The sequence below is a fragment of the Gracilinanus agilis genome, chromosome 2, assembly GCF_016433145.1.
Source record: "Gracilinanus agilis isolate LMUSP501 chromosome 2, AgileGrace, whole genome shotgun sequence".
NCBI classification, from domain to species: domain Eukaryota; kingdom Metazoa; phylum Chordata; class Mammalia; order Didelphimorphia; family Didelphidae; genus Gracilinanus; species Gracilinanus agilis.
The window spans coordinates 229,835,262-229,858,585 of record NC_058131.1 but is presented as its reverse complement, the minus strand read 5'-3'; the positions used below and the strand labels follow the sequence as shown (position 1 = coordinate 229,858,585).

Genomic DNA, 23,324 nt, shown 5'->3' with positions numbered 1-23,324 from the left:
TGGTACCCTGTGGAAGGTACCTAGTTAGGAGAGCTCTGCAGTAGATTTAGAGCTGGAAGGGGCCTAGTACGGATAAAGAAATAGGCCCCGAGAGACAGGATGATGCCAATGAGGAGTATTAATTATGGCCTGGGCACCTCTTGCTAAATCTAACATTTGCAGTGTCCCTGAACCCGCTTCGTGTAAGGCGCTGATCAAGGGCTGAATGAGCACGTGAAACGGGGAGAGGCGGGCCTCGCTCTGGGCCCGAGGGGCCGCGTGACGCCCCGCCCAGTCCTCTTGGGCTCTCTTCTGATTGGTCACCGTGAGCCCGGGCTCGCGCTCCCTCGCGCTCCCTCGCGCCCTGGCGGTCTGGGTTGGCGGGAGGTTCGGAGCGTCCCGTGGTGTGCAGCTGTTTGCCGTCGAGTGAAGTAACTGCTCTCGGCTCCCGCTGAGGCCGGACGCCCCAGGAGCTTATCCTGCTCTCCATTTGTTCCACAGACCTCGAGCCTGGGCCTCCTGCCACTCTCAGGTAGCTCCCTCATCTCTGGGTTTGGTTGCCTCAAGAGATCACCTCAGCCCCGGAGTCTCCAGAGAGCGAGCTGCGAGCGAGTGAGGAGGGCAGTCCACAGGGAGCGCTTTCCCGCGGCGCTTGTCTTGGACAGTTCCCCGGACAGAGTTGGCCTTGTGTAGCGCACCTCCCCAAAGAGTAGATAGTGGGGGCGGGGGAGAGGCCGAAAAGGAGGCGGTGTTGGGCTGAGCGTGCGTGGGCGTGGCTGGACATCCGGTCAGACCAGATCCAGTGTGCGTGAGGGAAAGTGCAGTTCTTTCAAGTCGGGGTTGGGAGCGTGTGAGGGGACGCATGTAGGTGTGGGATGAGTGTGCATGGTGGGGGAACTTATGAGGAAAAGCATGTGAGTGTGTGCATGGAGAGAGTATGTGAGGGAAGACACGTGGGTGTGGTGAATGCATGGGGAGATGCATGAGGGAAGGCACGTGAGTGCACCGAATGGGGTTGGATGAGGGAAGGTATGTGGATGTGTGGCGAGTGTGCATGGACGGGCATGTGAGGGAAGGCATAGGTTATGTGATGAGTGCATGGAGTGGGGATGTGTGAAGGAAAGCATTTGGGTGTGGGATGAGTGTACATGGCAAGGTGAGGGAAGGCATGCAAGTGGTGAGTGCACGGAGGGGAATGTATGAGGGAAAGTACGTGGCTGTGCGGTGAGTGTGCATCAAGGGAGGAGGGTGTGTGAGAAGGCATGTAGGTAGGGGGTGAGTGCATGGAGGGAGGATGTATGAGAGAAGGCACATGGGTTTGTGGTGAGTGTGCATGGAGAGGAGGGTGAGGGAAGGCATGTAGATAGGGGTGAGTGTATGGAGGGGAGTGTGTGAGAGAAGACATGAGTGGGTGGTGAGTGTGCATTAAAGGAGGAGGGTGTGAGGGAAGGCATGTAGATAGGAGGTGAGTGCATGGAGGGGTGATGTATATAAGGGAAGTCATGTGGATGTGTAGTAAGTGCATCAAGGGAGTATGAGGGAAAGTATGAGTGTGTGGTGAGTGTATATGGGGAAAGGCGTGTGGGTATGTGGTGAGTGTGAATGGGGGAGATATGGGGGAAAGAATGGGTAGATCAAGGTAGCAGATGTGAGGGAAGGTATGTGGGTGTATGGGGAGGGTGTAACAGAAAGTATATGGGTTTGGGGTGAGTGTATGGAGGAAGTGCAGAGAGAAGGTATGTGAGTATCTAGTGAGTTTGCATTGAGTTGTGAGGGGTGTGTAGGAAAGTGTACACAAGCTTTTGACTCTCCCTTGAGGAGTTGTGAACTAAGAATTTCACTAGGGAGGCCCCACTTCCTGTCATTTTGTATGATGAGAATTTCACTCATAGATGTATGTTTTGCTTCCAGTAGAGAGCAGTGCCCTCTGGGTCACAGACTTCAAGGTAGCTGGCTGCAAGGACAGGTGAGTTTAGACTAGGGCTGAAATGTTTGATAGGTATTGAATTGTGGGGATACCCATAAGACAACCTAGGAAAAGTCCTTTAGGCTAGGGGCATCCGGATACCCATCTTACCCATCATCCAGTGCTTAAGACAAAAATGCTTCACTATTTGTGTCCTGCTATGCCCAGCCATTTGGCCTTGGATATTATACACCTGAGTTTAAAATTTTTAACTGTCTAAGGGTAGGCTATTTTTGGAAATTCACAAATTTGTATGAATTTAGAAGAAGTCAAATGTCATAAAGTTTTAATCCTATAAGTAATGTAATTCCTCAATAATTTTAGTGAAATATTAAATCAATATGTTTAGGAAAAATGAAATTGTAGATGTTATTATGCATAAAATACATTTATATGATTTATTCAGAAATTTGTGAATTATAAAAGTCAGAACTCTTTCTTCTAATAACCACTGGATCTATCACTTTTTCTCTAATTACCTCAAAAATGCTTGGCTAGAGGGCAGCTTGGTGGCTCAGTGAATTGAGAAGCCAGACCTACAGATGGGAGGTCCTGGGTTCAAACATGGCCTCAAACACATCCAAGCTGTGTGACCCTGGGCAAGTCACTCACCCTCATTGCCTAGCCCTTACCACTGACATAGCATTGATTCCAAAACAGAATGTAAGGGTTTAAAAAAAATGCTTGGCTTACCTATATAAATAATATTAATCATAGACTTATGTAAGCCTATTTGTCATTTGTGCCTGATAATGTAGTGCAGTACTGACTGCATATCATTAAATGTTAGATTAATTTTGTTGTAAAACTTATTTGATTATAGCAGACTTTCATAGATGTTCACTCTACATGATTTTTCTGCTTTCAAAACCATTCATTTGTCCATTTGTAGTAACTTTAAAAAAATTAATAAATGTTTCTTATGTGATCAGTCATTTAAAGTTCATTTTGTTGCTAAAGTTCATGGATATTAAAGATGATTTTGAATTTTTCATTAAAACTTATTAAATGCTTGTTGATTAATTGAATTAAGTGAATTGTTTAATTCACAGTATTTACTAATACAAATATTTGTGCTGTTTTCTAACATAGTACTGACAATGTTCTATGTTCTACAAATATATTCTATAAATACTAGGTATTTTATGTGGAAAAGAAATCCAGGATGACAAATATTTTCATTTCATTTTTATAGGAATCTTTTCAGGAACCAGAATGAGACACAATCAGATCTGTTGTGAGACACCGCCCACAGTCACTGTTCATGTAAAATCAGGATCAAGTAGATCTCATCAGCCAAAAAAACCTATTAATCTTAAGCGTCCTATTTTTAAAGATAACTGGCAAACATCTGAAAAAAATGCACACAATAATAACAAGTCAAAACGTTCCAAAGGACCATGTCTAGTTATACAGCGTCAAGAAATGACTGCTTTCTTTAAATTATTTGGTAGGTTAAAACATTTTAATATATAAAAATGTAAAAATTAGTTGTATAATCACCTTTTACTAATTTTCCTTTGTAATCAAAGACTATACTTTTAATTTATATACCAGATTTCTCACCCTCATTAGATCTATGAAGTTTTTTTCTACACTACCCAGATTTTCTTACATGACTTACTAATTAACTGCTCATATCAAGGTGACTGACACCAAATCTGGGAAATATATTTGCAGTTTTGGTTTACTTTTACTGGAAAATTAAAATTTCAAAAGAAGTCTTAAGTAAAAAGTGCATTAATGGCATTAATACAGACTTTGGAGTTAAATGTAAAAATTGATCACCTTGTTAAAATATTTAATATTATCCATACACGGGGAGATTTCGGCATAATCCTTTGTCTAGTCTTTCTATTATGATGGCAAATTTCACAAATTACCAGAGAATAGAATTCTTCTTTGACACTAATACCACCAAAAGTGTTATACTTGATATTGATCTAGATTGTTTATGGCAACACCAACATGAACTAGAATAAGGATTAGGGGTAGTGAGTCCTAGAAGATAACTGGGACATCAAGGAAGTCAAAAAGATTCTAGTTATAGCAAAAGGACCAAAACATCTGAGAACAAAATTGCCTTATTAATAGAAACATATATATAAAATAAAGAGAGAACTAGGGTAAGATATATATATATAGAACTAGGGTAAGATGTAGCTTTTGAGAAGAGGAAACTTAGAAAAAGGTAATGAAGAATTTGGGGGAGAAAACTGAAAGAGAAAATAATAAAGACTAACAATGTTTTTATGCTTGATTGATGTTCTAAAAACTTATAATTTTTCCTTTCTCTCACTCCTGGTAAGCTCTTGCTATATGATGGGTAAAAGCAACCTAGAGAAAAGCTACAGGTTGTAGTCTCTTCTAGTATCCATACCTGATCCTGTAAAGAGGGTTAGAAGCCCCACCATATCCTTTGTGGTCATTTAAGAAATGGGAAAGGAACTGATAAGGCAAAAATAGATGACTATTTTCTCAAAAGAAGACTCCCATTCTGGAAATTTTTACATGAACACGGCCATATTAGTGGTAGTTCAGAGGTACAAAACTGAATTTTAAAAGTTATTGTACTTCATTTTTAAGACAAAGTATTGTAGTCGATCCACTGATGTGAGTACTTTTTTCACTGGTACAAATGTAAACGTTATACATACCATTTCACCTTGTACAATTCTTGACCATGTCATTCTAAGGCTACTACAGCTCAATGTAATTGAGGCCTTCCTATAGATTAAAAACAAACAAACAACGTTCTGTCTTAGAATCAGTACTGTATATTGATTCCAAGGCAGGAAGAGCAGTAAGGGCTAGGCAATGGGGTAGGGGAGAGGGTTAAGTGATTTGCCCAGGATCACACAGCTGAATCCCAATTTTAACTGAGGACTTGCTGTCTCTAATCCTGGCTCTCAATCCACTAAGCCACCTAGTTGCCCCACTTCCTATAAATTTTTGAAAGAATATTTTGTTGATACTTTTGCAATATTCAGACTACTTTCTGAGTATGATCCAGCAATACCCTCTTTTCTGCCCACATATACTCTTGATAATGTCTTTCATTCCATTTCCTACAAACCATTTATTAGCAATGTTCTACAACAAACTTAAATCCTATCTAATATACATTTTCTTTTGTTCTTTGGGTTACTTGCAGTTTTGATTCTGGTTAATTTGATGAGATAATGGCGTATTTCATAATTTAGAGGAATAGTAATAGAATATTACTTTTTTTTTTAAACCCTTGTACTTTGGTGTATTGTCTCATAGGTGGAAGAGTGGTAAGGGTGGGCAATGGGGGTCAAGTGACTTGCCCAGGGTCACACAGCTGGGAAGTGGCTGAGGCCGGGTTTGAACCTAGGACCTCCTGTCTCTAGGCCTGACTCTCACTCCACTGAGCTACCCAGCTGCCCCTAGAATATTACTTTTAAAGAGACAGGCTTTTGCAGTAGGAAGCTGTATAGAATCATTAAAAACACTAATTTTCCAAATGAGAACCAGTTTGATATGTTCCTATTCAGTTGTGCATCCAGCTCATTGACCAATGCATTGCCTTTCCAATGGACTTCCTGGCCAGCTGAATCTGGACTACATATATTCATCATTCACTTGATTTTTTTCCTTCTTGGATGAATAATACAATATATTTAGATTATGGCTGTCATTGAAGGCCTGTAATGCTTCTAGATTCAGTGTAATAAATACAATGTCATCCACAAATATAATCCAGTGAATCTTGCCAATTATGCAGCATACCTTTTCTATTTGTACTCGTCACAAAACAATCTCAGTAACATGGGTGAATACCTATGGTGGGCATATATATCTCTATTTTGTGCCAGACCTGATATTAATCCATAGGCTCATTCAAACAAAATTTTCTCTAGTGACATAATGCATGGAAGATCTTTGAAAGGAACCCTCAAGGCTGTGTGTTAGTTCTCCAAATCAAATACTTTAAAAAATTATAAAACAGTGGAGTCACATTTTTTCCTCTTAGACTAAACCATATTTTGAAGATGTGGTCTACTGTAGAAAATTGGGAAAGCTATAGAAATGAAAAAGTAGGCATATGGGTGGGTATTCACTGAGATCTTCCCAGTCATTTATTTGTTGTTATAATAATATCATTTTTTATCTTTTTCGTTATTTGAGAATCTTTCTATATTCAAGCAACTTTTAAAAATAAGACTATGTTTGGACTTTTTATTTTGTAATATTTTTCATATTTTTGATTTTACAAGATCTGGGAAAATGACCCCTTGAGTATCTTTGAAAATGTCATCTCTAGCACAGAATGCTTCTGTGTATATTTGATCTACTATCTCATATATTTGAACTACTATCTCATTTTCTTAAATGCCACAACTTCTTCAAATAGCCAATCAGGTACTAAAGTGATGAGTCCAATTGAAGTACTTCCACTATCATTAATGATAAGAATTAGATCAAAACAACACACTGGCAGATTTGTTCAATTTCATTTGTGTTTGGTTTTCTTGTTTCATCTTAAAACGCTTAGGATGATCTGGCTTAGTTGGGTCTCACACCAAGCTTTCTGCTAGCTTTTTTTTCAAGCACTGTTTTTTGCTGCTGCTTTTCTGAGGCAATGTGCTTATAATTTTGATAATCTTTCATAATGTTTTGTTTGTTCAAAATGTTTTGTTTGGTTCAAGTTCGATTTAGAAGAAAGATTTGTTTTAGTTTGATAGTAGTTTTAGGAAATACGTGTTTTAGTTAATAATTCTTTTCTACCCTCTGGATTCAGCAAACAGTTATTTTTTTTTTTCAGAATTTATTTCAAGTATCTGACAAAAAAGTAATGCAGTATCGTGGTAGCCAAAATAGATATGTCCCAATACATTGAACACAAATATAGATGGGTTGATTTGCATACATTTTAGAAAAGAAGGAAAATCTAGTTTAGAATTAATTGCACAAAGCAAATCTTCCAAAATCTATTGGTTTGTAACCAACACTTGCCTTTTCAATTTTATCTTACATATACAAGCAAATCAGAGGTTGAAGATGACTGCTGAAAGCAATGGTTAATGTAGATGATTCTGGCAGTATCATGACACAGCTGTTCCTATAAACAACACTTTGAAAAACTCTGAATTGGTCATTCTTATTTGATTTCATAAGAGAAATAGTTAAAATTCATTTTGTAGAAATTAGTTCTTCAAGAAGAGTTTATTTTAAAAAGAAAAGTAATAGCAATCTATTGTTGTAGATGATGACTTAATTCAAGATTTCTTGTGGATGGATTGCTGCTGTAAAATTGCAGATAAGGTAAGTTTTGTAAGCATGTAATGATTAGTAAGTGACATTTAACATTGATGTCTGACTTTACCCTAGGGATTTTAATTAAAACCCGTATGTTATTAATCAGTTAAGAAAAGAGATTTGTTTTTACTGCTTCATGATTTCAGTTCCTGTGAATTTCTTGGGTTGAGAACTTTAATGAAATCTAGATCTAGGACCCACATTTTGGGTCCTAGCCCTATTTGCATTTTAGGACTGTAAGATGCTGATTGAATACAATGAAAATATTTTATAGGTCCAGATCTGTTCTATCATAAATAGTATTAATCATGCAAAATTATAACTGTCATGATGGAAAGCACTGAAGTATTTTTTTTCTTATATAAAGTGGAACTTTATTTTTTTAAACATTTATTAATATTCATTTTTAACATAGTTACATGATTCATGCTCCTACTTTCCCCTTCACCCCCCGCACTCCCCCCCATAGCTGATGCACATTTCCACTGGTTTTATCATGTGTCGTTGATCAAAACCTATTTCCAAATTGTTGTTAGTTGCATTGGTGTGATGGTTTCGAGTCCACACCCTCAATCATGTCCACCCCAACCCATGCGTTCAAGCAGTTGTTTTTCTTATATATTTCCTCTCCTGCAGTCCTTCCTCCGAATGTGGGTAGCGTTCCTTTCCATACATCCCTCAGAGCTGTCCTGTGTCATTGAGCACTGAAGTATTGAGAGTAATTCAGCCTAAATATTCTGCTCTTCATTTTAATATTTTTAAGAAATTGAGGTAAAATTTCAGTGTTGATAAAAAAAAATTGAGAGGTCTTTATAGTTTTCTTTATAAAATAAAGCAACCACCTACTATATGGAATACAGGGAAAAGATGATCATTTACAAACAGCAAAGGTGCCCCCTGCAGAGCAATGACTACAGCACTAAAACTATGAGCAAAACACTTAGTTTTATGTAGATAGCTATGGAAGAACCACTTTCACACTATTTTATCATAAAGAGGCAGTTATGGAAAAGGAAATCTTCTCAGTGAAGCCTAAATCTTACTCTTACCTATTTTTGTCAAGGGTATCACTAACCTAGTCACTAAAATTGCATCCTTCATCATCTATTCTTCATTCTCCATCACATCCTATATCTGATTTTTATCTTATCAATTCTACCTCTACTACATTTTTCCATCTGTATTTTTTCCACTTACATAGCCACTAATCTATTTCATATATAAAATATTCCAGCTCTCACCTCTGTGCCTTTGTATAGACTGCTCTCTAAATATTTTGAATGCTGTCACTACTTACCTCTTTCTTTTTGAAGTCCTGGGTCCCTTTAAGGCTTAGTTAAAGTGACACCTATTTCATGATCTCTAAAGTTTGGGTACTTCTCTCCTTCCTCCCCCACAAAAAAAAAAATTACTTTGTCATTAATGCAGATAAGGAATTATTTCATTTGTATCTCAGTCTTTAAATGTTTGTTGAATTGAATTAGATTGTTAATGATTACTTGTTTTAATATAACAGCATTATTTCAAGGTTAATACAGACTTTGTGTTGGATTTAAAGAAAATCTCAGGCAAAATTTTAATTTTATATTATGTGCAGCACAACAATTGAAGATGTTGAACAGCAGATGGCAGTGTTTACAAATTAACAGAAGAGTTATCAGAATTTTAATACTACTGGAGATAAAGGATTATATTTTTAAAACTGGAAGGGACTTTTTACATCAAGAATTTTAGATCAAGAATTGCTTTTTTCATTCTTTTGGTAAAGATCCAGGAAAACCTGTATAAAAGGTTAACCAGCCTGCCTTCCTTCCTTCCTTCCTTCCTTCCTTCCTTCCTTCCTTCCTTCCTTTCTTCCTTTCCTTATTTCTTTTTTTTTTAAACAATATCCTTCTCAAATAGTCATCCAACAACTGAACACTAACATTGAAACATTGAAGGTGCCTGTTACTTTTCAAGACAGCCCACTTTACTTATTGACAGCTTTAATTATTACATGACTGTTCATTGATCTAGTTTGTATCCCTATACTTTCCATCTATTGGTCCCAAGTGATGGGAGTCTCCTTAACATCCAGTTCTTTACCATAACAAAAATTACTGTTATAAATATTTTTGTACCTATGGGCCCTTTACCTCTTTCTTTGTTCTTTCCTAACTTCTATTTCCTAGATTCCTTGGCCTCCTTAAGGATTCAACACAAATCCTACCTTCTATAAGAGGCCTGTCTGAGTATCTCCTTCTCCCTATCATCCTTTCCCATTAATAGCGTTTCTTCTGAGATTATTTTCCATTTATACTGGTAGAAGGTAAAGTTTTAGCTAGAACTTGAAGCCAGGAGATGAGGAAAAGAGCATTCCAGGTATTTTTGAAGATGGGATTAACTATACCCTGCCTATTTAGATTTTAGCCACCAAGAATGTATACATTCCCACTTAATCCTATGACCCACATGTGCTAGTGAAGGACAAATCAAAAATGACTGCCCCCTGGACAGTCCAAAACTAAGCTGCAATTGGTACACATAAAAGTGGAAGGAAGGCACAGGAAGTGATGCAAAGAACTGTCTTTAAATATGGTGGTAATGGGGCAGCTGGGTGGCTCAGTGGATTGAGAGTCAGGCCTAGAGATGGGAGGTCCTAGGTTCAAATCTGGCCTCAGACACTTCTTAGCTATGTGACTCTGGGCACTTAACCCCCATTGCCTAGCCCTTACCACTCTTCTGCCTTAAAGCCAATACACAGTATTGACTCCAAGATGAAAGGTAAAGGTTTTCAAAAAATAATAATCATAACCAATTAAATAAATGTGGTGGTGACTTCCTGTGACCAAGCTTTGTCTCCTTTGAACTTGACCTTGGAGGAGTTCTGGCTTGAGACCTCAGACTGCTCTTGGATCTTCTCTTAGGACTGCCATGTGGGTGAGTGAAAAGGCTTACTCCCTTTCCTGGCTTTCTGGAGGTACTAGCCTTCGGAGAGGCCCCTCGACTTAGAGGAGACCTCGTGGCTAGAACCCTTGTTTAATTTACCTCTGGGTTCCCCTTTGCTGGGGCCTCTGAAGCCCTGCTTAGTTTGGACCAGGCCAGAGTAATTCTCTTTCTCTCTCTCTCTTTTTTCCTACTTTCACTCTTTCTATTTTCAAGATGTCTATTTAGCAATTGGAGATACATATCTGGAGGAGAGGAAAGAGGTTGGTGCAGAATAAGTCTATCTGGGAATACTCACCATAGAGTGGATACTTGAATCCATAGGAGTTAATGAGATTAGTAGATGAAATAATATAGAAGGAAAAAAATGGGTCCAGAACAGAGCCTTGGGAGATATAATTGGTGGGTTTTACCTGCATGAAGATCCAGTAAAAGATACTGAGGGGGGCAGCTGAGTGTCTCAGTGGATTGAGAGCCAGGCCCAGAGACAGAAGGTCCTAGGTTCAAAACTGGTCTTAGACACTTCTTAGCTGTGTGACACTGGGCAAGTCACTTAACCCCCCTTGCCCAGCCCTTACAGATTGGTTCCAAGACAGAAGATAAGAGTTTTTAAAAAAAGATACTGAGGAATAGTCAGACTGATATGAGAAAGAAAAGAGAATAGTGTTATGAAAACCAAAGTCTGCAGAGAGAAAGGGTCTTTAAGATTGGCAGTTAAGAAATCATTAAACTTTGGAAAGAATAATTTCAGTTGAATAATGAGGTCAGGAAAAAGTCTCTTTTATGTAGGAGTGATTTAGCCTCCATTAGACATTAACTTATTACCTGAATTCAACTTAAATCCCTATTTAGATTTATCAAAAGAAAATTTTATATGAAAAACATCAAACATGGAGTTCACAAATTCTGCTCACTTATTTGTCTTCAAATTCTTTCCAGATAGTACTCCAGTTGCCAACTTCATTAATTTCTCTAGCTCAATCCAGAGAACAATGGGCTTCCTTTAGAATAAGCTTTCTATTATCCTCACTGCCCTCTGATTATTTAATCTAGGTCTAGCCTAAGTCACTCTTGGTAAGTCTATAAGGTGCTTAGCAAAGAATAATAATTCTAGGTTACCATTAACATTTTACTATTGTGTTATATTAGAATGATGACATTACTCTAAAAATACTAGAAGATGCTTTTGTAGTGTGATACATTTGAAGATACCCTTCACATCTGCCTAAAAATAAAAATCGTGGTATACTAATTTTTATGGTATCTTATTTAAAACTGACAATTTTTAAAATGAGTAAGCTGCATTGTTTTAAAAAAGGTCTTTTTATTAGCATGTATGAATATTAATATTGTAGAATTTTTCAGTTTAAGAGCTGATGCTTATCTCAATTTTGTGATAAGGACATTACATTTTTCTCACTTTTTTGCATTGATTATAGAAAGCATAAAATTAAATACAGTAACTAAACTTGTGCTAAGCCAGACAGGACTGAATAACAATAACAGCAGTAGTGAACTATGTTCTTGATCCCTACTTCCGAACAGAAATGATCAATTTAAGATCCAGAATGAGACATATTTATGGTCATAAACAACATGCCCCCCAAAAAGAGTTTTTCTTGCTTGACTATGCAGATTTGTTATAAAGATTTTGTTTTTATTTTTTCTTTTAAAATCAGATGGGAAGGAGAGAAAATAAATGCTTGTTAATTTAAAAACAAAACACAAAGAAAGAAATTGTTCTTTCTAAGAATATGTAAAGTTTTAAAATTTCGTAATAATGCATCAAAAATTTTAAAGGTGTTAAATATTATAAGTAAATTTTACTTCTAAAATAAGACATTAATATTATGTTAATTTTAACTTTTTTCCTATAGTATCTTCTGGCTATGACCTTTGTTTACTTCAAGAGGGCTAAGTTTAGTATAAATGAACATACCAGAATAAATTTCTTTATTGCTCTGTAAGTATATATATTTTTTTCATGTTGTTGTATGAGAAAATTTTTTCTGTTTGAAATAACTTAAAACAAACTTTATTTAAAATCTGATTGCATTTGGGTAAAGGGATACTACTATATAAGTTTTAAGTTTTTACTTAGGGATATTTTTATGTCCTTTCCCCAAACTTTATTTTGCAGAACATCAACTTTATTTTTCTCCATAGACCAAAATACTAATTAAATGGTAATAATGCTTGCATTTTTACAGTGCTTTGTTCTTTTTAAAAAATACTTCCATGCAGTTATTTAATTTAATTGTATAGACTGCCAATGTTTTAAAATATTTTTCCAAAATGAATCTTTAATTTAAAATTGCCAGTTTGTGTGTGGTTAGAATAATTATTGATCTAAAATATTTCAGTTGCATACATTTGTTGTGAAAATGTAGTCACAGAACAAGAAAATTCTCATCTCTCACTGCCCTTTAGGATGCATAAGGTATACATCAAATACTGGTTGTATGACAAGAAAGTACTTTTTGTTTCTGAGATCTTCCACTGAATTACATTTTACATTAGTTTTCTGATCTCTATTAAATGATGATAGCTCAGTTCTCAAACCTCTGTGGACTTTTATGTAGTAAAGACCATAAGGGATCTCAAAAGTCTAAGTACATTTTAAAAAGCTATAGCTTTTTCAGTCTACTTTATGTTTAAATGCATTGCTGCTATTCAGGACCATTACTTATAGACATAATTTCCAGTTTATAGGAGAACTGGTGATATTTTAAAAGCTTAAACACATAACTGAAAATGAAGGAAATAAGTTGAATACTATGCAGTCTGTCAACAACAAAAGAGTAATTCTTAAGGCAAATGTAAATCTGAATCTATTCCTTAAAAGAAATAGACATATATTCCATCCTGTAATATGAAATAAATAAACATTTCCACATACAGTGGGGAAAATAGAACCCACTATACTTGATACTTTACTACTACTTAGCAAAGATCTTAGTAAGATTAGGGAGCTAATATCTGTAAAGTTCTCTGTATTTCTTCAAAGAAAAATAGTTCTTAATGATGATAAATAACAGTAAGTTGTAGGAATAGTTTATACCACTCTGTCTAACATGTTTTATGACTTGAGTATCTGAGAATTAAACCTTTCTCCACAAATTCTAAAGTCCCTGGAGTTCAAATTTTACTCAGTTCCTGTTTGTTTCTGTTTATATTTCATGCTGCTTTGTAAAATGCTCATTAGAAAAAAAGTGTTACTGTTTGAGCATCTTAAAAAAATTACTGTCATAGAATTCTTCCCTCAAGACCAACAGGTACAGAGTAATTATATAAAGTTGCATTATAGCCTGAATTTTTTTTAAAACCCTTTTTAGAATCGATACTGTGGATTGGTTCCAAGACATAAGAGTAACAAGGGCTAGGCAATGGGGGTTAAGTGACTTGCCCAGGATTATATAGCTAGGAAGTGCCTACGGTCATATTAAAACCGAGGACCTCATATCTCTAGGCCTGGCTTTTAATCTACCTACCTCAAGCTGCCTCCTACTCTGAATTTTTTAAGCATTTATTTAAATATGCACAAAGAGATGACTGAACATTTGTGACAGATCATTGATTTCTTTGTGCCAATGTGCCTCTGCAATCCTTAAGCCAGGTCTCAATAAGTATGAACAATGAATTAGGCAGTTCCATTATTTGAATTCATACCACATTTCCATTGAGCTGGAACCAATGACCATATTTTATATAATTATAATTTTTAATAATATAAATTTAAATACATCTAATCACTTCATAGAAACAATTACACTAATTGGGACCTAAGTGTAGGTTGGCCATAATTCTGTGTAATTTATATAATCAGAAGACTTGGGCCCTACCTTCAAGAGTTTAAACTGAAAGCAAGCACATTACATGTATAATGTAGTTCATCAACTATTTATATTTATAAAAATATTTTGTGCTTATATATGTTTATAATTATTATGAAGAGGAAATGTGTTATAGAAATTGTTCACATCTTGATATGCAAAGAAGACCTGGGTTCAAATCCTATCCCTCACATTAGATGTCACCTCATGTCTCCAAACCTCAGTTTTCTCAGACATACATAAAATGGACAGAATAGTACTTACTTTATAAGGTTGTGGAAAAGGTGCTTTGTAAACCATAAAACACACTATGTAAATTTAAGGTTCAAATTTATTTATTTATTAAGGTATTTATTTATTAAAAAATTAATTTGTTTGTAATAACTCACCTTTCTGTTAAGTTTTAGAGTTTACAAAGTATCTTACATATATTATTTAATTTGATCCTTATAACAACTCTGAGGTAAGTAGGATAAGTATTATTCCCATTTTATATATAAAGAAACTAATGCTCAGAAAGGTTGATAGTTCATGGGCTTACCTAGTCAGTGGTAGAGCTGAAAAACTAACCCAGGTCCTCTGACTTCAAACCTAATAACCTTTCCACTACACTATGAAAGTAGTACCCCCTTTATAGTTCAGATGTAAGAGTATATTGGTCATTTGTATTATTGGATTTTTCTTTTTCAGCCATTAATAGGCACTTGAGACATAATACTGTGCTAGATAAAGAGGAAAAAAAATAAATGAGAGAGTACACATATACAGGGAACAAAATTTGATCCAGAGTATAATAATATGGGTTCAAACTTGTGTTTTATTTTTAATATTCTGTATATTTCTTTGATATAAGGTGGAGGTAAGGATAAGATTTGGTATAACTTTCTGTTTCATGATAGTGTAGTAGTATTATTGTATTAATTTTTTATAGGTATCTGGCTAATACGGTTGAAGAAGATGAAGAAGAATCAAAGTATGAAATTTTTCCATGGGCTCTGGGAAAAAACTGGAGGAAATTATTTCCTAATTTCTTAAAGTTAAGGGATCAGCTTTGGGATAGGATTGACTATAGGGCTATTGTAAGCAGACGGTGCTGTGAAGAGGTAAGAACTTTTTACAATAAAAATTTATATGTGATATATTAAATTGATACATTTTCATATTTATATTTCCTTCATAAAATGATTATTTATACTTCAAAAAGCTAAAAACAATTAGCTTTACCCATTGCCTTTTGTACAGCTTATATTCAGAAATGTCACCATTCTTACACTCATATTTTAATCTTTTTTTTTTTTTTAAACCCTTACCTTCCAATACTGTGTATTGCCTCCAAGGCAGAAGAGTGGTAAGGGTAGGCAATGGGGGTCAAATGACTTGCCCAGGGTCACACAGCTGAGAAGTGTCTGAGGCCAGATTTGAACCTAGGACCTCCCATCTCTAGGTCTGGCTCTCAATCCACTGAGCTACCCAGCTGCCCCCACTCATATTTTAATCTTAAAAATAGACAGTTTTTGTTTTCTTACATGATTGGATTCTGTAAAAAGTATAGGATCATGGATTTGGCACTAGAGGGGACTCAAGAATTCGCCTTGTCCAATTTCTTTCTTTTTTTTTTTTTTTAGAGAATTTAGAGAATTAATGGGCACCAATCGTGATGGGAAATATACCACTAGATATTGCCATTGACTTTATATTTGCTTGAAAATCATAGCATTGAGGGAATGACTGAACAAATTATTGTGTGTAAATATGAAGGAATATCACACCTTAAGTAAAGATAGAATGCACAGTTTCAGAGCATATTGGAAAGATGATTTATATGAATTGACACAGCTTGAAGTACAAAGAACTACGAGTCAACATATATAATAACAATATTACACATTAAGAAAAACAACTTTGTGTGTGTGGGGGGCAGCTGGTTAGCTCAGTGGATTGAGAGCCAGGCCTAGAAACAGGAGGTCCTTGGTTCAAATCTTACCTCAGACACTTCCCAGCTGAGTGACCCTGGACAATTCACTTGACCCCCATTGCCTAACCCTTACCACTCTTCTGCCTTGGAGCCAATGCACAGTATTGACTCCAAGACAGAAGGTAAGGATTTAAAAAAAGAAAAGAAAAGAAAAACAACTTTGAATGATTTTGAAATTCTGACCAATGCAAGAACAAACCAGGAGTTCAGAGATGAAGTATGATTCCTACCTCCTGTCAGAGAGTGGAGGGACTTAAAATGTAGAATGAGACATATTTGTGGGAATTTGTTTTGTTTGAATATGCATATTTGTTATGAGTTTTGTTCAGTTGTGGGAAAAAGTGGAAGATAATATAACACAACACAAATAGAAACCACAGAACTTTGAAAATGAAGAACCCAAGACTGAATATTCTTAGGTACATCGTAGTTAAATTTTAAGTGCTATATACAGCAAGGAAACAATACAGTAATAAAGAAATCACTAACTAAGAAATAATCACTTGTATCACTCAAGAACAAAGAAGGATCACAGAAATTGGAATATAAATTAAATGGTCAAGAAAAACATTGATTTGCTTTTTTTAATTATTAGGGAAACTTAAACAATTTGTGGAAGGGGGTTTCAGTATTTCTGTGACAGTTTGTAGATAGTATAGACAAAAGTTCTGTTCAAGGTTTCTTTAATCTAAAACACTATTTTAAGTTCCTTTATATTTTTGAGAGATAATATGGCACAGTATATAGAAAGACCTTGGAGTGAAGAAGAGATGAATTCATGTTTTGCTTCTAACACTTTTGTGATTGTGGAAAAACCACTTAACCATTACATATTTCTAGACAACTCTCTGAAGGTATCATTTACAGATAAAGTAATGATGTGTCTCTCTATAGGGAAAATTCCTCATGTGGATAGTTCCCAGGCCCAAAATTTTTTGAATGCTGATTTGTTAAAATAGATATTTTTCTGAACCCATTAAATAGAATTAAGAGTCACCTTAAGACTAGAAATTATTTTGTAGAAACTTATCGTGGGGAGGTGGAAGAATGTTGAAATCCATCTGTAACATTCTTGCTTTTAAAGTATTTTGCAACATAGAATCTGAGAGTTGGAAGGAACTTCCTTGGTAATTTCATCCCTCTCATATCTAAGCAGGAGGCCCCTCTATAACATCCCCACAAATGGCCATATATAAATGATGAACTCAGCATGCTTTTCAAAGAAAAATGGAGTAGGGTAGGGGGGAGTGGCAGAAGCTAGGTGGCCCAATGGATTGAGAACCAGGCCTAGAGACTGGAAGTCCTAGGTTCAAAACTGGCCTCAGACACTTCCTAGCTTTGTGACCCTGGGCAAGTCACTTAACCCCCATTGCCTAACCCTTACCACTCTTCTGCCTTGGAAACAATACACAGTATTGATTTTAAGACAAAAGGTAAGGGTTTGAGAAGGAAAAAAAGATAAGGTTGAGGCAGCTATATGGGCTCAGTGGATAGAGAGCCACCATTGGAGGTCCTGGGTTCAACTTTGATTTCAGATACTTATTAGCTTTGTGACCCTGGGCAAGTCTTTACTCTCTTCTGCCTAGAAACTGATACTTAGTATTGATTCTAAGACCAAAGATAAAGGTTTCTGTTTGTTTTTAAACCCTCACCTTTAGTCTTAGTCAGTACTGTGTATTGTTTTCCAAGGCAGAAAAATTATAAGAGATAGGCAATTTGGTCTAAATGACTTGCCCAGGGGCACAAAAGTAGGAAGTCTCAATCCATTGAGTCACACAGCTGTCCCCAAGGCAATTGGGGGGGGAGAAACAAGACAAATGGGGCTGAATGGATCCCGATTTGAACTTTTTTCAGGGAATTAGGAGAATTTGGAATCTAAAATATTTAAATCTAAGAACCACTACCATGCAACATATAATTAGATAAGTGGAAAGAATGTCACAACATAAATGGTGGTGCTCAAATTAATTAATAACAATATTAGTAGTTTCTTATTGAGATAGTATAACAGGTACTTAACCATATGCTTGTTCTTTAAAGATTAAACTAATATGTTGAGTTCCCAGTTACTAAAGGTCTTTAGGTATGACCATTTGTTGGTGTTAACTTGAAATCTGAAGACTCCAGTTCTGCCCCTGCCCCCTGAGAATTCACTCCAGGGAAGTCCCAGACTTGGTCCTTTCAGACTGAACAATGGACTTTAAGGTACTTAAGGATCCCCCCATCCAGGTGGGACTACCTAATCATATGTTAAGTACCCTTTTTTTTTTTTTTTTTTAAACCCTTGCCTTCCATCTTGGAGTCAATACTGTGTATTGGCTCCAAGGCAGAAGAGCTAGGCAATGGGAGTCAAGTGACTTGCCCAGGGTCACACAGCTGGGAAATGTCTGAGGCCAGATTTGAACCTAAGACCTCCTGTCACTAGGCCTAGCTCTCAATCCACTGAGCTACCCATCAGCCCCCTTAAGTACCCTTTTAGTCTTAGAAGTTTTCCCTCTTTGTATCAGAGATCTGTCCCAAGAAGACCAACACCTGATAAAACCCAGGCTCTGCATACAACTTCTCCCAGAGATACTATCCCCAGAGCCCCAGGTGACTCTGTGTAGTTTTTGGTGATTGGCTTTATGATAGAGGCAGATTACTGGACCTCTTTCCTGATAAAAGACTTGGTTTTTCTGGCTACTTTAGTAGTTCTGTGTTATCTCCAGGTTAACATTGGAAATGGCTAAAAGACTCCTGCCTAGGTGTAGTCTGGAGTCAATGACAATTGAGGTTCCTTCCAACTCTGAGATACTACAATTCTATGTTACAGAAATATTTAAGATTTCAGTGTTCCCCAAATTAAGTTTTTACAATATTTTTTCTCTCTACTTTCTCAGCTGTATAGAATACAATAATTTTTTTCTTTGTATACCCAGCAAATACATTCATTCCTTGTGATTCAGAATCACTATCTGGCTAGGTAGAAGTCCCTTTCCCTTACTCTTTCCCTCCCTCAATCCTGTCTACCTCAGCTTTACCCTTCAACACTTCTATCCCTATCTGGCTTCCTATTGTATGTTCTATAACTGTACTATTAATCACAAATTTGCCTTCTAACTATATCACTTCTTCTAAAACTCCTTATATCTTTTTACATTCATGGGAAATTGGCTGAAAGTAGACCCAAATCACATTCAGGACTGTGAAGGAACGCTTGTCCCTCTTTCAACCCCCTACTATACATGATTGTGGTCATAAAATTTTTCCTCTTGGTTTTGCTTAATTCCTTCTTCATCTAGTCATATAATTCTTGTGTAGCTAGAATAGCTAGCTATTTCCTATGCCAGTGTTGGCAAAGGTTTCCAGTTCCAGTCTAGAGGGCAAATTCAAGCTGTTTGTGAGCCCTACCTGAGAAAGTGGAGGGAGGAAGTGCTTGCTTTGGGTGGCTGAACAGAGGGGTGGGGCATGTAAAAAACATCCTTAGTTACTGGGAAATGGGGAAATGGAGCAGTTCCCTGAGTGCAAGCTGGGCACACATGCCAATATTTTGCCAGCGCTTCACTATGCTGTATCTCAGTGATTCGGAAAGTGGGCGCCACCGCTCCCTGGTGGGTGCTGCAGCGATCCAGGGGAGTGGTGATAGCCGCAGGTGCATTTATCTTTCCTATTAATTGCTATTAAAATTTAAAAAAAAATTAATTCCCAGGGGCGCCAAGTAATATTTTTTTCTGGAAAGGGGGCGGTAGGCCAAAAAAGTTTGGAAACCACTGCTGTATCTGGTGGAACCACCAGGTGGTACTCTAAGCTTTTAACTACAAATTCAAGTTACTATGCGTGTGTGAGCCACTACCTCAGTCATTGTTCCCATGTGGGTAATGTCAACTATCCAATCCAAAGTGTCCCTGCTTCATACTGCTTCCCCACTCCCAGATGCTCTCTCCCTAATACTCATATAGTTAAGGGTCTAAAGTCTAGGAATAAAGATATTCCCATGATAATAAACTCACTCGACTGCTTGCCAAACTTTCTCAAGTTTCTTTGTCTCAGTCTACTCAACTTGAGCCAATTATATGTGGTAAACAGTGGGTATTACAGCTATGTTTCTGATATAGTCTGGATCTTTTATGCCACTTGAATATCATCAAAAATATATGATTAGGAAAGGTGAACTGATCATATAGTAAAAGTTAAGGATGCCTGACAAATGGCCTAAATGATTTGTGATCTTCCCTGGCATTCATGTTATGACACATTAGCTTTAGAAGAAAGCCTCTAGCATATTAGATGGACTCCCTGCGGATTATTTATAGGAGAATCTAAGTGAGAGTGATCCAATTCCACTAGATGGAAAATAATGCCTTAGGAAGGCAGTGACTTACAAGTAAGGTAATAGAATGAGATGTATTTAAGTTATAATTGTATAGTTGTTAATTTTCAAGTCTTAGTTAAATTCCAAATGAAAGTTTTCTATTATAGGTTATGGCTATTGCTCCGACGCATTATATATGGCAACGAGAACGGTCCATGCATCACAGTGGGGCTGTCAGAAACTACAACAGAGATGAAGTTCAGCTGCCCCGAGGACCTAGTGCCACACCAGTAGATTGTTCACTTTGTGGTAAAAAAGGAAGATTTGTAGGACTGGGATTGTCTTCATCATCTTCCTCTTCATCCAGTGGCACATTAGAAATGATGGAGAAATTTTCATCTCAGGAATCATACAACTCATTCTCAGTGGACTTGCCACTTGAACCACCTCAATCTTACTGTTATTCCCAAGGTATGATTTAAAAATATAAATCATTTAATTCATTTTAAAATTTATTGAACACCATTTTGTCCTGTGGAACACAAAATGGCACTTCAAAGTGCCACGCAATTGCAAAGAAAGATAGAAAATAGGAGGCAGATGGGTGGCTCAGTGGATTGAGAGCCAGGCCTAGAGATGGGAGTTCCTAGGTTCAAATATGGCCTCAGACACTTCCCAGCTGTGTGACCCTGGGCAAGTCACTTAATCCCCATTGCTTAGCCTTTACCACTGGATAGATGATTACTAAAAGAGGTACAGGTTATTATTTTTATTTTAATTGCCAGAAGGCAATAAACTGGTGGTGTCTGATCTGGTAATGAATTAGGGGTAAGAAAAAAGTAGTGAAATAGTTGGTGCTGTTCCTTGTCAGGGAGAATTTTTTTAAATGCTTATAGGTTAAAAGAGTAAGCTTTAGTTATCTGATGATATATTCATTTGTTTGGAATTCCTTATTTCCTGACAGTACATGAAAGATATATACATAGCACATCAAAGATTGTATAAATATAATTAAGTTTTGCTGTGCATTATTGATATATAGTTGATTATAACTGAGCCAGTAAAAACTACATCTGCTAAAGAAACTGCAACCTAAAGTAGGGGCAGCTGGGCTAGCTCAGAGGATTGAGAGCCAGGCCTAGAGATGAAAGGTCCTAGGTTCAAATCCGGACTCAGACACTTCCCAGCTGGGTGACCCTGAGCGACTGTGTGACCCATTGCCTACTGGTTGTGGCCCTATGCTCCTAGAATGGAGTCCCAGGATAAAAAAAAAAAAAAAAAAAAATAACTGAGCCAGCCTCATGGAAAGGGCACTAGGCTTAAAATTGGGGGTGGGGGAAGGAAGGCCAAGGGACCTGGGTTCAAATGTTGCCTCTGGCACTTAACTCACTATGAACATGGGCAAGTTAATTAACTTTTTTTTTCCTCTCTTATTTTCTTAAAATGTCTATTTCATGAAGCTATTTTCTGTCTTGACCAACTCTCTTTTTAATTGTGAAGAGCGAATCAAATTTTCTTTGTATATCAATCAGCAACTTTTAACTTAATCAAAAACTTAAGTACTCATACTTAGTGAGGGTAAGGTACTAAGAAGGGGTACTTTGAGTTCTTGATTTGATTAGCTAAAAATAGGCTAGGGGAGAGTTAATTCTATCTTCACGTAACAGTGGCTAATATGAATACAATGAACTTTCCTAAATGTATTTGCTTTAGAGGTCAAGGAGGGAACAAATCTTTTTTTCTCCAGTGCTTCCTCTGGGACCAAAGGGCTATTGGCAGGTAAGAGTGATACTGAGAGTAAACAGTACAGCAGCCTCTAGCCGTCAATAATTTTAATTAAGGGCACCTGGGTCTCAAAAGGGTGTGGGATACAGGATCAAAGATGGAGAGTGAATGAGGAAGTCATTGAAGAAGAATTAGACATGAAAAGGTAGTTAGAAGCTCCAGATTTAGAGTTTAGTATAATTTTATATATTCTGAAGAGTTAGAGATTGGAGCCCAAAGGCTGAATAGTTTCTTCTAAATTATACTGATATTTGGCCTAAGGACTTGATTAACTTAAATGCAAAAGACAAACTAAAAACTACTAAAAATGTGAACTCCAAAACTATTTCAAAAGATGTGCAATTATCTTGTATCTTATTCAAGTTATGTAGCTTGCTTGGAATATATGCTCATTAGTATATGTATACCCTCTACCTTTGAAGTCTAACATACCAACAGACCTCATTTCATCTGTGTCCAGACCTCTGCAAAGGGTCAATCAGCATACTATAGAAATAGAGGCATAACACTACTTTCTTAAGCACCATTGTTTTATAAACACTATACATTTCCTTTTGCACTTACAATTCCTTTTTGTTATTTGTGTCCTTTATGTAAGCCCTTTGAATATCTCTCAAACTCAACAACAAAGTATAACAACTGTACTTAGTAAGATTTTATTTTAACATAGTCTCAATATAATTAACATCCTGGCAAGATGATTAAAACATTATGACTTTTAAGAGACAAAATGGAACACAAAAATTTCTGCTGCTGTTTATTAAAAAGATTTTTGAAACAACCAAAATATTTTTATTTTGGGGAGAAATGATTATTTGAACACTTTCTTATTAGCCTGAGTAAATTACATTCACTGAAACCCAAGGATTTTGGTCTTTTTTTTTTCCCGAAAAAAAGTTCTTAGAGCCATTTAAATGCATACTTTTTAAAAAAGCCTATCTTTCCATGTCTTAATACTTTTTAAAATTTTTAATAGCCACTGATAACCTATCAAAAAAGGGAAGGAAAACTACTTGCATGAAGCAGGATAAATCTATGGAGTGGTTTACAGGCAATGAAGAATGAAATGGCTCAACGAAACCAACTTGGATCATTAAATATAAAATGTCTAAATGTAATTTCAAGATGTGTCAAAATGAGGTAATATATGGTTTGTTTGTTTTTAACAGTTGCACAGTTGCCTGTTCATTTAGCTTTCATATTTTTAAAATTGTATATAAATAAAGATTTGTAAATCAAAGTAATAACAAAGATAAAACAACAAATCTGTTAAAATGATCATTTACA

At 36.4% G+C, this 23,324-nt stretch overlaps 1 protein-coding gene across 1 annotated transcript; it reads left to right on the top strand.

Annotated features, from left to right (window-relative positions):
• Positions 1-1,870: 1,870 nt before the first annotated feature.
• On the top strand, positions 1,871-23,117 carry SPDYA (speedy/RINGO cell cycle regulator family member A). Its single transcript, XM_044660982.1, has 8 exons — positions 1,871-1,945; positions 3,141-3,395; positions 7,176-7,234; positions 12,031-12,116; positions 14,918-15,089; positions 20,420-20,723; positions 21,104-21,106; positions 23,014-23,117. Exons 2-8 carry the CDS (start codon positions 3,161-3,163, stop codon positions 23,100-23,102), a joined length of 948 nt encoding a protein of 315 aa, XP_044516917.1. The 5' UTR covers positions 1,871-1,945; positions 3,141-3,160; the 3' UTR covers positions 23,103-23,117.
• Positions 23,118-23,324: the final 207 nt, after the last annotated feature.